The following is a 16,090-nucleotide window of genomic DNA, read 5'->3' as shown; positions in this document are numbered from 1 at the left end:
CATCAGGCTCATGTTTCAGACTCTTTCTTTCTTTCTCCTACAGTACGCAGCTTCCTCTTCTCTTAACTTAAAGCAAGGTCAGGGTTTGGTTGTGCCAGGACAACTGGAAGCCCCAGGAAAAGGATATGCAAAGTAGGAGCACTGTTTGGAGGGACACGATATGAGTGTGTCCACTGGGGTCAATGAGCCCACAAGGGAAAACTATCCTGCAGAGTGTTCCCTGGGGGCATCCGTTTCACCAAGGGAGTGGCCAGCAGGGTTGGGGCTCACTCATCTTGCCTTCCAGCACACCAGTAAATAGTCTCCCTGCCCCAAACCCTTCCCCCCCCTGCTCCCAGTCCTTGGCCACAATGCTAAGGTGGGGGGAGAAAAAAGACAGCTGGAGAAGCGGGGGCAGAGAACAGACCCCTGGTGAGCTGGGGGAGAGTGAGGACAGATGCCTGGATGGCTGCGGGAGAAGGGGGGGTCAGAAGGAGAAAGGGAGAGGGACTCTTGGTGGGCAGAGAGAAGATTCAGGGGATAACAGACCCTGATAACAGTCTTCTGCACCAACCCAACCCCAAGACTTTGCCCTGATGAACCCGGGCAATGCCAGGTAAGTTTGCTAGTTAACAATTATTTGTGGAAGGAATGCACCCTAGGATATTTCTCCATATGTGCTACAAAATAATTTTAGTTAGATAGGTATGGTCAATTTTTATGGGCAAGATTCTGCCACTGAAATAAGTGGACTACTAATGGAATGAAATACTACAGAGTGAGAGTAACTGATGGCAGAATATGGTTCTATAGGCTATGTTTACACTACCAGATTATTTCACAATAAGTTATTTTGAAATAATAACTCCCGAAATAACAATTTCAAAATAAGTGTATTCCTCTTCACAAGCAGGAGTTATTATTTCGAAATAACAAGCCCGTTATTTTGAAATAACAGACTTGGTAGTATGGATGCTCACCTTGTTATTTCGAAATAACTCCCAAGGGTAGACCTGCCCACATATATTGTAATGGGTAATTATCAATTAATTTTAAATATATTACTATGAAGTTGTAAGGCTTCATTTACTGGCAACAGACTATTATTAAAGCACCCATCAACTGAGAATCAAAACACTTAACAAAGCTTAAAGGTTAACTGAGTTACCAAAGAAAAACAATCAATTCAGTTTCCTATCCTTCAAGCTGGAGATTAAAAATGTTCCTGAAATCATCTCATAGCAATAAAGCAATAATTAACAGTCAAAATAGATATAGATAATATTGTCTGGTATAGAAAGTGTGGGAATGAAGGGAAAAAGTTTGTCTTAATCTATCAGAGTTGCCTATATTTGATGTGAAAACCTAGGAAAAAGATCACCAACTAATGTCCCCTTTATTAATACTTGAAAAAATTCGGTTTTTACTCCTAAAATTTCAAAAGAGCTGAAAAAAGCCATACAGCCTGTTGAAGAAATGAGGTATCACTATCTTCAGGGAAAAATTTCTTTTGCCATGCAACACATGGCAAAAATGAGGTACAGACAGTCCTGTATTTCTATGCTTTCATTTTAGTTTTGTGCACAGAAAAATAGTTAAGCCACAAATTATTGGATAACAAAGGTTCACAAACTTCTCATATATGAGGTCAGTTTTTATCAGTTAGAAAATTACGCCTTTATACCAAAATGTGATTTAGAAAATGATCAGAAAAAGTTTAGAGCGTTAACTAAGATAAGAGGACTAGAACAAAATTATTTCCTATGTCAAATAATTATCCATGTTCCTCTTTTTACAAAAAGGGAGGAAGTTGAATTGTGACCATTTTTCTGGATAATGTACAGAATTTGAAAGTTATACTCCATGTATGACAGTTTCCAACAAATGATGGATAGATGTAAGGAGGATTCTTTGCCCGCTAGGTTTCAGAGCTATTCAATAGGGGAAAGTCAGCTCAATGGCTGATGTAGCCTTGGTGGGCTGCTTACATAGTTCCTCTTTAGGGCTACGTCTACATTGGCCCCTTTTCCGGAAGGGGCATGGTAATTTTTGAAATCGCAATAGGGAAATGCGCGGGGGATTTAAATATCCCCCGCAGCATTTAAATAAAAATGTCCGCCGCTTTTTTCCGGCTTTTAGAAAAGCCGGAAAAAAGCGTCTACACTGGCCCCGATCCTCCGGAAAAAGCGTCCTTTTCCGGAGGATCTTATTCCTACTCTGAATTGCCCTTGCACTTTGAAGTAGGAATAAGATCCTCCGGAAAAGGATATTTAAATCCCCTGCGCATTTCCCTATTGCGATTTCAAAAATTACCATGCCCCTTCCGGAAAAGGGGCCAATGTAGACGAGCCCTAGGTGTGTAAGAGGAAGATCTTCTCAGAACCCATGGCCTACTCTCTACGTACTGTCAGGCAAGAAGCATGCACTAAGTAGGATTCAGCCCAATTACAGGAGTACATACCCACTGTGCATTTTACCTATGTCCAGTCTTCAGCCAATTTGTGCAATGGAATCACATTGATTCCACTGCACAAGGGCCTTCCATGGCCCCAGAGCAAGGGCCTGGATTTGCACCCTTGTGAAAAGGATGGCCATCTATTTATTACTTCTCCTTCTGATGAAGGTCAAACAACTCAAAGAATTCTGTTTTAGAAAGTAAGAGCAACATACTGAGGAAAACACCATTGTCTAGCAGCTTAGGAGGGGTATGCACCAAGAGCTATGAAAATGTGATGCTTTTTTGTTTTATCTGAATTGCCCTTTGCATTTCTAACAACCCCTGCAGAGTTCTGCAGACATTTTGTTCTCAGCATTTCTGTAGTACATCATAAAGGAGACACACACAGTATTCTCTCTCATGGATGGATGTTTGCTCCCCTTATATAATTCCTTTTAGACTGAGAATCTGATTTGTCACTGCTTTGGATCTTGTGTAGTCATTTATATTCATGGAAAGTAAGTGCAAAATGAGCACAAAACACTACCACCAGGGAGAGAGGAAATCTGATTGGGCAGCAATTTACACTCATGTTACACAGATATAAGTGGTTAAATATGATGCAAAACACTGGAGTATCAGGACCAGACAAGGCATTTAGAAATCAGGCCCTATTGGCATATGGAAACATAACACCCAGACAACAACAACAAAAAATATCCAGACAAGTGAAATGCAAATGCTTTATACCCACTGAACAAACTACTGACCTGGATTTAAACTGTAGATGCACTGACTGTGCTTAGCATATTTTACCTGAAGTTGAAAATTATCTCTTTGCTTGCAAATGCCAAGGAGCAATCATGAATTTTGTGAAAAGAATGTAATTAACTAGCTCATTCTTACAGAGGAGCACATTGGACACAACTGATGGAGTGTAGCTACAGATAAACGATCAAAGTAGTGGGCTGAAGAGGCACACTTTCACTTAACAGGACACGATGGTTAATGCATCAAGGAATTTTAAGCGTAGGTCACACCAGACCAGTATTTTCTTCTCAAGGATAATAACTGATATAATTTTACAGATGTTTCCTTATCTGTGGACAACTATATTTTCTTATTCAACAACCAAACCAGAGACTTAGTTTGCACTTGGACCATATTCTTTCCCTAACCCAAGCAGAAGGATTACATTTAAACAGAGTAGGTATCTCATTCATTTGCATTATAAATACTAGTGCAGGGGAAATAATATGGGTTTCTCAAACACAATTGCCCCTGACTTTGCCTTCATACCTAAGACAAGGATGATTTTTGGTCGAGGTCTTGTAGGATCAAATACGTCATACTCTTCAATTAGCTCAGCAGTTTCAGAAAGATCTGTGTCACTTTCTATGGAGAACTGGTGGATTGGGGGGAGTCGGTCATATCGTCGATAAGGAAAATTAGGATTGTCAGGCATCACTGCAAAATAATAAAATAAACTGGAATAATGGAGATAAATAGCAAAATCAACATTGATGGCTTTTTTATTAAATGAGGATAACAAAAATAATGTAGTGTTTCTGCAATAAGAAATGGTGGTAACAAAATTTCTTCAACATCTTGAATGCCATTTTACTTACTAAAGCAGTGGTCCCCAACCGTTTGGGGTTGCCGGGCGCCAGGGGGCGAGGCCGTTCGCCCGCCGGGCGCCCGGGGGGGCGGGGCCCCCCCATAGCCGCATTCCAGGGCCGGCGCTCTCCCCTCAAGCGCCGCACGCTCGAGGCTGGCGCTCTCCCCCCCCTTCCCCAAGCGCCGCGCGCCCGGGGCCGGCACTGGCGCTCTCTCCCCCCGCCTCCCCCAAGCGCCGAGCGCCCGGGGCCGGCACTAGCGCTTTCTCCCCCCCCCCATGTGCCGCGGGGGGTGAATCCGCAGCGCCCCCAGGGCCGGCGCTCACAGTGCGCCACGCACCCGGGGCCGGCTCCGGCACCGCACATGCGCCACGTGCCCGGGGCCAGGCCAGCCCTGAGCACTTGGCGGGCACCGAGAAATGCCCCCGCGGGCACCGTGTTGGGGACCACGGTACTAAAGTATTTGGCATTCACCTGGTTTATTCAATTTAAAACAAACTAGTTCTTGGTTTATAAGATATCATTACTGTCTTTTGAACTTTACAATCTTGCATTTATGGTAAAGTACTTTTATTCTTCATCATATGAAAATCTGCCTAAAGATTCCTGTGGATCCATGGTTTTGTGAGCAGAACTCCTTTTAAGTTGCATATAGAGACTGACTAGGAGAGATAAATATGGTAACTTGAAAAGGAACTAAATACTGATCATTAAGGTTACTGTTCTAATCTATGGATGACATGTATGATATGAAAGATTTAGATTTACTGAGAAGCACCAGTCAACATGGTTTCTGTAAAGGGAAATCATGCCTTACTAATCTGCTAGAGTTCTTTGAGGGGGTCAACAAACATGTGGACAAGGAGGATCCGGTGGATATAGTATACTGAGATTTCCAGAAAGCCTTTCACAAGGTCCCTCACCAAAGGCTCTTAAATAAAGTAAGTTATCATGGGACAGGAGGGAAGGTCCTTTTGTGGATTGATAACTGGTTAAAAGACATGAAACAAAGGGTAGAAATAAATGACACGTTTTCTGAGTGGAGAGAGGTAACTAGTGGGGTCCCTCAAGGGTCTGTCCTGGGACCAATCCTATTCGACTTATTTATGAATGATCTAGAGAAAAGGATAAACAGTGAGGTGGCAAAATTTGCAGATGATACTAAACTGCTGAAGATAGTTAAGACCAAAGCAGACTGTAAAGAACTTCAAAAAGATCTCACCAAACTAAGTGACTGGGCAACAGAATGGCAAATGAAATGTAATGTTGATAAATGTAAAGTAATGCACATTGGAAAAAATAATCTCAACTATATATACAATATGATGGGGACTATTTTGGCTACAACTACTCAAGGGAGAGATCTTGCAGTCATTGTGGACAGTTCTCTGAAAACATCCACTCAGTGTGCAGCGGCAGTCAAAATAGCAAATAGAATGTTAGGAATCATTAAAAAAGGGATAGAGAATAAGACAGAAAATATATTATTGGCTGTATTTAAAACCATGGTACGCCCACATCTTGAATACTGCATACAGATGTGGTCACCACATCTCAAAAAAGATATATTGGCATTGGAAAAGGTTCAGAAAAGGGCAACACAAAAGATTAGGGGTTTGGAACGGGTCCCATACAAAAAGAGATTTAAAAAACTTGTTTTTTTTCAGCTTAGAAAAGAGGATACTAAGGGTGGATAAGATAGAGGTCTATAAAATCATGACTGGTGTGGAAAAAGTGAATAAGGAAAAGTTATTTACTTATTCCCACAATATAAGAACTAGGAGTCACAAAATGGATATAATAGGCTGCAGGTTTAAAACAAACAAAAGGAAGTTTTTCTTTACTCAGCACACAGTCAACCTGTGGAACTCCTTGCCAGAGGATATGATAAAGGCTAAGACTTTAGCAGGGTTCAAAAAAGAGCTAGACAGATGCATAGAGGTTAGGTCCATCAATGGCTATTAGCCAGGATGGATACAAATGGTGTCCCTAGCCTCTATTTCTCTGTAGGTGGGTGACAGGGGAGCGATCACGTGAGAATTACCTGATGTGTTCCTCCCTCTGGGGCATCTGGTATTAGCCACTGTCGGCAGAAAGGATACTGGCTGGATGGTCTACTGGTCTGACCCAGTATGGCCATTCTTATGTTCTAAATAATTTCTTCATGTTATATTTAGTAAATTAATGCACAGCTCTAATAATTGTTTTGAATGTAAAGGGGAAAAGTTTCAGCTGGTGTAAATCAGTGTAGTTCCATTCCAGTCAATAAGTATTTGGCTCATGGAGATCAGCTAAAGATCGGTCCCAAATACTGTAAAGCTGAGACTGAATTATGTCTATATGCTGGTATATTAGGGAGGTGACAGGAGACTCCTCTTTCACCATGCAGCGTATCCACACAACAAATGTTGATCATTTGGCTGCAGGATTATGGTGGCCAATTATGGTCTAGTCAGGAGACCTAGCATGCTGGAAAGAGCATGTGTGTGTGCACCAGCAGAGCTGCATTTCCTAACATCAAACCAATGGCTTCGCCAGGATGGAATAGGTGGAACTGGGGGGTAAGAGTGATGGGGCCAGTTCTCCTTCTGCCACAGCTGACCTTGAAAGAGTGGGAGGGACAGATGCTCTGATCAGGGGCCTACTTCACCTTCTTCCTTTCCCTCCTCCACCATGTGCTCAGGGTTTGCCCAGCTCCACTCAGTGCTCAATACAGAGTGACAGCACCCAGACTTGTCTGACTCTGCCCATGCAGTGCTCCAGCACAGGAGTGAAAGCAGGGCTCTGCGCTTGCCCCACTCCTCCCATCTGCTACGTGGGGCTGGGCGGACAGAGCTCCACCTATATGCCCAGCACTCCAACCGGAGATCGAGAACAGAGCATAGAGGCTTGCAAGCCCCTGCAGCACTCTCTGTGAGGTGCTCTGGGTGAGCAGAGCAGGACAAGCTTCTGACCCCACTCTCTTGGCCCAGCTGGAGCACTGGGAGGATAGGAGCAAGTCCCTGTGCCCCAGTGGGATCAGAGAAAGGGTAGGGGCAGGGCCCTTAATGCTAAGTGGGTGGGCCATGGCTACTTGTAGCTTCGCCCCTGCATCAAACACCAAGTGCACCTTTTCAATCATATTGGCCAGAGTTGCATGCCTAAACACTTCCCCCACCATCAGCTGAGGCATAAATGCCTTTAGAATCCATGGTTTTGAAAATACCCTTCTTCTCCCTCTATAGCAAAACTACTCTACTTCCTCATCGGAGGTATAATTTTGATCAGTTTTTCCCACTACATAAGAACCTTTCCACATACCTAAAAACAAACAACTCCCTCTTAAAAGTACTTTAAATCAAATTTAAAAATTACCATTTCATGCTTGATTGATTAGTTGCTTGCACATTGATATAACATAATTTGGCATATGTATGCCTCTATTTCTACAACTTTTTCTCAAAACAAGTTAAACATATAATGTGTCATAATAGTACAAGATAACTCATGTAAATATACATTTTGAAATAGTGGCTCTGAAATTGCCTAATAACACACTGATACACAACATACTCAGCACAAAGAGATACCTTACCATTCCTGAAAAAGGCTCTTCTTGATTGTCCTCCATTGAGTGGAGGTAATGTCCTCTTTTCTTGGCTAACAAAGGTGTCCCATTTCACTTTTTCTGACCCACCTAATTCCTTCACTTTTTGTAAACAGCTTTCCAGATATTCTATTGGGTCATCAGGCTTGCAACAAACTAACCCATTCAACAGACTCTGAAACATAACAATAAAAAAAAAAAAAAAAAAAAAAAAAAAAAAAGCTTTAGGCTATGAAAATAAGCACAAACTGGTATTTTGAATTTAATTTTATTGTACCCATTTCTGTATTCCCTGCACACCCAAAATCTCCAGTTCAAGTTGATGTTTGGGGCTTGCAAGGAATGTAGGACTGGGACCCACACTGAGTCACCAATAGGACTTAGATATAGGTCTCCTGAGTATGTTTTTAGTTTCCTGATTAGAAATGGAATGAAACTGGAAAATAGTAACAAGGTTTATTTAATCTTTCTTAACTACATTTCTGACTGGCAAATATATATAGTGGTTTTTGCATTAGCTAAATAAGATCCAAGATTTGTGTTTTCCGGCTCACTTGTTAGTTAAATGAAAACATATAATTTCCTGAAAGACCAATATGACCACAAATATTTTGTTCATATTAATGTTTGAGAAGCAAAATTATAAATAACAAGGAATCCGGTGGCACTTTAAAGGCTAACACATTTATTAGGGTATTAGAACATATGTTTTTGTGAGCTACAACTCACTTCCTCTGATGCTGTAGAAGTGAGTTGTAGCTCACGAAAGCTTGTGCTCTAATACCCTAATAAATTCGTTAGTCTTTAAAGTGCCACCAGACTTCTTGTTGTTTTTGCTGAAACACAGTAGCACAGCTACCTCTCTGAAAATTATAAAACAGATAGATAGATCTTAAAACCTTTGACAGGTGCTCAAACATCATTTTGATGAGAATGGTTTAAGACGCTGAACTGACCACCAGCCACAGTCATCTAGAAAACCTCCATCACGTAATATTATTATAGTATTGCACTAACTGGTGTAGGTCACATATGTGAAGGAGAGAGCAGACTGTGGAGTGTTATACTCTCCTCTGAAGCAGGTGGGATTGGTTTTTGTTGATGAAAGGATACATGAGGAGATGGTCTATTAGTTCCAATATGGCAATTCCTATGATTAGCTCCTAACATATGCCCTTCTAAAGTGTAGTCCTTCCCATTGCATTTTTCAGCTTTCCCTAGTACATAAAATTGGGTGCTATAGTTTCAATTAGTATAATACATGAAAATATCTTACATTCATGATTCAGTATTTCTCCAAGTGTTATTTTAATAGCTACAGTTTATATAGTTAGGTCAATGTTGTCTTTATATGCAATTGTATTTATAACATAGAAAATAATTTGCATGAGTTACATCTATAGTATAATTAAATAACTTGCATTGCAACTAAGTACATATTTCTGTGGAAGAATGCATACCATTTTAGTACCAGAATCTTTTATTTGCTAACACAAGTCTTGTATCTTTCTAACTGCACAATTGCCTGTATCCATAATTAAACCATTTATTTTTTAAACACATGAATAAACCATAAACATCGTCTTTGTCCTATATATGTCTTTTCAATCTTTCATAGAGAAAGTCTTGTTTCAAAAAGCCTACAATAATATTTTCATACAGATTAGACAGGATCTGAAAATGGTTTATTTTGGGAGAGGAGGAATCCACATTTGAAAGAGCACATTCCTGTTCATTAACAGATACACCTGGTAGCTTGCACTACATCCCTTTAACAATTTGATGTTTAAAAACTCTCATTAAATAGTCTGTCTTATTGATCAGTGAAGTGAATTATTGAACAATGAAGGATCATTTATGCCTGAGTTCCTAGCCAATAATTTACTTTCCCTACAAGAACTCATTGGATATACGGGATTCATCTAAGTTTTTTTTTAACCTAAATTACAAAGAAGGATGGTCACGCACAGCGTTTTCTGCTGTTGGCTGAAGGGCAATCTGCTCGCGGAACAGACAATAATGGCACGCACGTTATCCTTTCCATCCAAGCTGCCAATGCGCCCAGAGGTGCCTGACACACTCCCATTCCGCGGTTCCCACAGCCCAGCCTGCGCTCCCGCGTTGCTAACCCAGCCCAGGGATGGCTGCTGGCGGGCTGGGACCCGCGGAGAAGGGCGGGGGCACGTGCTGCAGGAGGCAAACCCAGCACGGTCCGAAGGGCCAGAGAGCCCGTGTGTGCAGAGGGGTCACCTGCCCCACCCAGCCCGTCTCCTGAGGAGGAAGGCGGGCGGCGCGGCGGAACCCCGCCTGGGAAAGCATCTCCCTCCCGGGCACCGGAGGCGCAGCCCAGCCGCCTGCCCCGGTCTACCCGAGCGGGCTCCCTCCCTGCCAGTCCGGCCCCTCGCTCCCGGCTCTGGCATGCGGAGGGGAGTCCAGCCTCGGACCGCCCCACCCTGCCCCCAGTCCGGGGGCCCCTTGCCGCCCTATGGCCGGGCTCAGACGGGCTGGATCCCGCGGGCCGGGCGGGTTGGCCCCGGAATTTGCCCCTGCTCGGGCTCAGCCCGCGGGGCACCGCGCCTCGGCGCTTACCTCGAAGAGCTGCGGGATCTCCCTCCGGGCCAGATACTCCTTGGCATCGCAGGGGTTCATGCCGCCGGCCGGCTGCCTGGGAGCGGGGCGACGGCTCCGCGGCTGCTGCTCCTCCCCCGGCCCCGGGGAGCCTCCTCTCTGCCGTGCCCTCTGCAGGAGCTGAGGGGAGCGGCGCGACGCCGGTTCGGGCCCCTGGTTGCCAGCTCTGGAGGACCGAGAGGAGCTAGAGGAGGCAGCGCCAGCTCCCCCGAGCGCCGCTGTGCCGCCCAGCCGTGTGCACAGCTCCGGCTGGCGGCGGGAGTGGGTGGCTGAGCAGCGCGCACCCCGCCCGCGGGCTGCAGAGCGCACAAGGCACGGCCCCCTTCAGGGCTGGCAGGCACCGCGAGGCGAGCCCAGGCGGCCGCTCTGCCGCGGGGTGAGCCGAACGGGCGGGAAATCCGCAGCCCCAGCCGCGCTGCACAAGGGTACCGCGTCTGTTTGCAGGCGGGGGGAGAGGCGCGGAGAGTCTGCGGGATCCAAAGCGTTTCCAGCAGACCCCAGTCCTCGGGCAAGTTTCTTAGGCCCGGCACGTTGCAATCCACGGTCCGGGCATACTCTGGCGGTGGCGCTTACTCCGGGCCATTCCTGGGACACCGCCACCTGCGTGTGAGTGGACAGCTGTCTATGGGAATGGAGGAAGGGCTGTGGGTGTGCCTGAGTCTGTTTGTGAAAGCTGTGAACAGGTGCCTGTGGTGCTGCAGGGCCCTTGTAGACATGGTGGTGAAGTCCATGTGCATTACTAGTGTGTAACTAGCCCAGTTAGATCCCTCCCCCCAGCACTTTCCCTGTGTCATCGATGGTTCCAGTCCAGCTCTTGGGACTCTTTAGAATAAGTTTTCTGGATCGGATGGTGAGTGCTGAAGTGACAAAGGGTTGTGTGTTAACAGGCAATCTTTGCTGTTGGATCGAGGCAGCCTAGATACTCTTCAAATGCTGCAGGTCATTGGTTCCTTTTTAAGGACTATGACAGAAAGTCATAAATGCTGTTGCCTTGTCCAGCAATTATCATATCGAATCATGGAGTTAGAGAATTAATTTAGTCTGGTACAGAGTCCTTTGCAAGGTGTCCAATCTGAAAAGCTTAATTTTCCTTACAATATCCCATTCAAAATGGGGACTGGTCTGAAAGCTTGCTTCCAACACACCTTGCAGAGTGGTCCCAACTCCTGGGTAAAAAACATCCTCACTTTATATGGTACTTATTTACTTATTTAAGCCCTCTTGCAGGTGTCCCATCTTGTTTTAAAAAACAGGCAAATTGTCCTGTATTTTCTGCTCTGGTGCTCTCCCTGCTGGTCAGTCAGCAGTCATCGCAGCTGCAGCAGCAGCCTACTGTTTGTAGCTGGCAGGTGAATGTGGGTAGCTGGTGGCCAGCAAATGGTGCTCTCAGGAAGGGTTCAGAGGCAGAAAGTCAGTAGGAGGAGGGGCAGCCCTGTGTGTTATAGAGAGGTAAGGTATATGGGGATGAATGAGAGGTGTGTGTATCACCCCTTTCCATGTGCATCCTAAAGCAAGGTTTCTCAAGGAGGGTATTTGCCAGCCCTTTTAGACCACCCGTCCACCCCATAACCCCAAGCTACTTCTCTTTCCACACACTGAGCTACCCTCTCTGTTTTCTAACTTTTTGAGCTGAGCTTCCATTTTGAGACATAATTTTTGGTTGATTTTCCCCATGCCACAACCAAGACAGGGAGGGTGGCTTGCTGCGGTGAATCAGGGTGGAGGTGGCACTGTCTCCTCAGACCTACCATATGGAACTGGCTTGAACATGCTGCCCCCTGCTCCCAAAACAGAAGTAATACTACACGAGGTAGAGAAAGGGTTATAAGCTGAATGGACCTTAGATCCCATTGGTCTGGGACTTATGTGTCCCAACCACCTCAGATCTCTGAGCACCTCACAATCAGATCCTACAATCACCTGGTAGGTGATGTGTGGGGTGGCAAGAGAGGGCACATGTCCCCCAATCATGGACAAGATGGTCAAGGGGCCAGCCAGCAGCTGGTGGGCCCAGAGTCTCTGGGCATCTGTTGGCAGTAGCAGAGGGAGAGGCTAGCACCAGTAACAGAGGTCCATCCCTGCCTCTGTACTCACTAGCTGAAGCAGGGGAAGCAGAACAACACAGCTCCAGCTTGCTCTGCTTTCCTGGAGCAGTGCTTTGGGGGAGGGTGGACCGCCCCCACAGTCACTGGCAGGAAGCAGAGTAATATGGCCAAGTGAGTAGACTATGCTGGGGCTGCCTCCTCCAGTGAGCCTGGGGGGCGGGCATGACCTCTGTTGCCAGCATGGGACCCCTTGCCCCGTTAAGTCCCCAATCAGTATCCATTGGGGAAAGAGGTGAGACTTCTGGTCCCAGTGTCAACCTGACTAGTTCTATACCTGAGCCCTGCCCCTTCCCCCTTAGGCCAGACCCCTATAACCTCCTTTTTCCCACTAGACCTGGGAGTTTTTATAGATTTTTTTTAGGGGGGGGATACCACATTGTTCTGATTGATTGCCATTATATTTACTTGAATTTGAGCAGTTTTACCAGGTGTCCCGTATTCACCATAACAAAATAAGGTAACCCCCCTACCTGGAAGAGAGGGAGGATTATGGTGACCCGGTTGGAGGGTCAAATAATGAAAAGCAAGTCAAGAAGTGGGAGTAGGCAACATCCAGAAAGAAAAAGAGGGACTATGGCATGAGTGATGGGAGGGACTGGCCAACTTGGGGAGCTAATCCCCATAGCGAGTAGGAGGAGGCACCCTATGGGTGAGTGAACCCTGTTATGCTGAAGCCAAACATCTAAAGCAGGGATGGGTAACCTCAGGGGCGGATGAGAGTGCCGCGGGGCCCAGGGCAACACCACAGGGCCCCAGGCAGCGAAATTTCATGGGGGCCCACCTTTGACACGGCACATGCGTGGGGCCTCGGGAAGTGCGGGGCTTGGGGCAGCCGCCTCGCTCACCCTGCCCTAAATCCGCCGCTGGGTAACCTCAGGCCCGGGGGCTGGATGTGGCCCCTAGCTTGCCTGGATCTGGTCCCTGAGGCTTAAGGATCACCTCCAAATTGAGACTGGAGCACACAAAATCTACTAGCCTGAGGCCCCCAGGCTCTGGTGTGAGAAGGGAACGTGGAGAGTGTCTTTCTCCTTCTCAGTCAAGGGCTTTTCACTTTGCTTATCACTTGTGTGTGGCCCTTGATTGAATTTTCTGGGGGTCAATGGCCCCCAGCCCAAAAAAGGTTGCCCACTCCTATCTAGAGGTACTAAATCTGCAGTTATTCCCTTGGAATAACAAACTGTAACAGGTACAGTAAAAGAAACACCAAAATGTAACCCAGAGGGAAACCATGCAGTTTGAATCACACAGAGCAAAGACTAAAATGATGTAGCTACTTGGATTGGTGCAAGGTGCTCCAATGCAAAGTGTAATTCATGCTTTGCACTGGTAATTTATTTAATTAAATCTTTATTTACATTTACTGAATGTAGTTTCATTCATTCAAATATGTCTAAGGGAGAGGAATCAAATTCTTATTAGCTTTGCTGAATATTTTTATGAAATCTTTTACAATTAAAAGTTGTCTTTTCTCCATAATTAACCTTTATGTGAAAAATTGTTGACATGATTGAAAATTTCATTTTTTTTCTTGAAATAGTTTGACATTTTGATCAAAATTACTTGAGATATTTTTTCACTAACACTCTGGATTTCCAGAAAAGGAAAATTACAATGATGTTTTCAAAAACAAAATACATACACTTTATTAAATTTCAGTTAAAATTATTGGCATTTTTCACAGAAAAATTGATCAATTTTGATTCCCCATGCCCCACAAAATCCCAGTATCGATGTTTTAAAATTTATGATGCAATCCTTTATTTGTTTGTTTGATCTGTATCAGAAAAAGAAATTCATCCTCCTCCAACTTCTTCTGCTATAGCTGAATAACCTTTTATTATTGGTCATGGATGTCTTACCGGCAAGCACACTTCTCTCACATGAAATACTTTTAGTGACAATAACAATTGCAGCCAAACTGGTCCTGAACATTGTTTAAATAAAAGGACAATCTATGTTCAGCAGGATTTCAGAAGCACTAGTTAAATCCCACAGTGTAAATATAGTTTAGCTCCCCAGACACCATTTGTTTTTGTTTACTTACAAAGGCTTAAAAAACTAAAGTTAGTAGTTACCACCACTTTCCTTTGAAAAGAGTAAAAGTGGGCAATTTCCTTCACCCTAAAGAGTAGAAATACAGAATATAATAGGTTGTTATAAGAATAATCCCATCAGTAATGTCAAGTTATTTAAGAACTTTCTAGATGTCCTATTCTTTACTATTGTGGACAATGGCTATTGGAAAATGGAATTAATGGACTTGAGATTTCTAAGCAAGCATCTTTGTGCTGTAGGAAGCAGCAGTCAGAATTCGGTAAATAATAAACTATGCTGATTGATTTCATTTCATTAGCTGATATGTGAACCTGAAGCAGACTGGTAAGATAGGAAAACCAAGAACAACTCAAACTTGAAAAAATAAGAAACTATCTTAGGAAAACTGCTAATAGATGCACTATTGGTGCTAAGAGTCATTATCAATCACCTGAGGCAAGGAGAAAGAACTCCCAGTCTAACCAGAGACAAATTCATCCTACATGTACAATGTGTAAAAAAGTCATATCCCAAGAGGTAAGGCATGTCCAGCCAAAGGTGCATGATGTAATACATGCATGAACTGTGGATACTTTGCATATGTTTGCTGCACCAAAGCAGTCAGGGATTTGATTTATATGACACAAAGTCAAAAGCCATTGTTTCTGGGATCTATCACTTGTGATAACTGCCTGCCTGGAGAGTTAAATTGAACATGGCAAGACTATTAACTTTACAATTTATTCAGGAGCTGATGCCATATGAAGCAATCCTCTCACAAAGGACTTACAATCACCTTCAACTCTTCCCAGACGTGATGTAATATAACACATCTTATTCTTCCTGGAGGTATTAGGAATTCTTGGCCCAGTTCACCAAGCAATATACAAAGACTAAAGCTATAAATTCACAGTGCATGTGATCAAAGGCTCAAAGGCCAACAACCTTCTCAACTGCAGTGTGACAGGCATAATGGGCCTTGCGAGAAATGTGAAAGAACTTGGAGGATCTGATTATGACTTTTGAAAGATGATCCAGTACAAGTCAACTTAAGAAACAATGCCAGACCATCTAGTGCACAAGAGACTGTGGAAGAGACTAGATACGGATTTATGTGAACTTTTGGAAGAACAACCATAACGTTTTGTTCACAACCCCCATTCTTTAGGTGTTCATAATTCTGAGTTTTCATTGTCTTTAAATGAATCTCAGCCATACATTGCAGAGCATGCAAAGATGATGAACACATCTGCTATGTATAAGCAAGTACCCAGTCCACATGTAGTATGGAAGTACGTTGCACGTTGTCATTTTAGCATTTCATACTTACCAAATCAATTACTCACCAATAATAATCCTGTCTGATATTTTCATGTTTTGCATTCCCAATGCATGCAGAGCTTTCACAAATGACACTTTTTGAGATATAAGGTAGTCATCAAACATAGCCAGAATCCTTTCATAGTAATCTTTTTAACTATCTTCAGTGAAGTCACAGGTTTAAAGATGCTCCTCTATATCTTCAGTGTCTTTGTGGAGTTTATTTTCAATTCAAAATCTTGCAAAGTATTGCTTCCACTCTGTCCATTGTAAAGGTCTATCAAAGCTGAAATTCTCTGGTATATTAAGAACCTGCAGCCTTGGTTGATTTTCTTCTTCTGTTTCTGTTCTAATCCTGCTCCTGACACAATGACATATTTCTATA

The 16,090-nt window shown here is 44.0% G+C and overlaps 1 protein-coding gene across 1 annotated transcript in view; it reads right to left on the bottom strand.

Annotated features, from left to right (window-relative positions):
- The window catches only part of AK5 (adenylate kinase 5), a 167,084-nt gene extending 156,225 nt beyond the window's left edge, over positions 1 to 10,859 (bottom strand). Inside the window, exons 1-3 of the mRNA XM_006129565.5 lie at positions 10,208 to 10,859; positions 7,607 to 7,793; positions 3,716 to 3,883 (exon numbers count right to left, since the gene is read on the bottom strand). Of these exons, the coding sequence (XP_006129627.3) occupies positions 3,716 to 3,883; positions 7,607 to 7,793; positions 10,208 to 10,267 (415 nt within the window). The 5' untranslated portion in view covers positions 10,268 to 10,859. The remainder of the gene's footprint in view (positions 1 to 3,715; positions 3,884 to 7,606; positions 7,794 to 10,207) is intronic.
- Positions 10,860 to 16,090: the final 5,231 nt, after the last annotated feature.

The sequence above is a fragment of the Pelodiscus sinensis genome, chromosome 9, assembly GCF_052426305.1.
Source record: "Pelodiscus sinensis isolate ZL-2025 chromosome 9, ASM5242630v1, whole genome shotgun sequence".
Classification (NCBI taxonomy): domain Eukaryota; kingdom Metazoa; phylum Chordata; order Testudines; family Trionychidae; genus Pelodiscus; species Pelodiscus sinensis.
The sequence above is the reverse complement of the archived record's forward strand: the minus strand, read 5'-3'. Positions and strand labels throughout refer to the sequence as shown.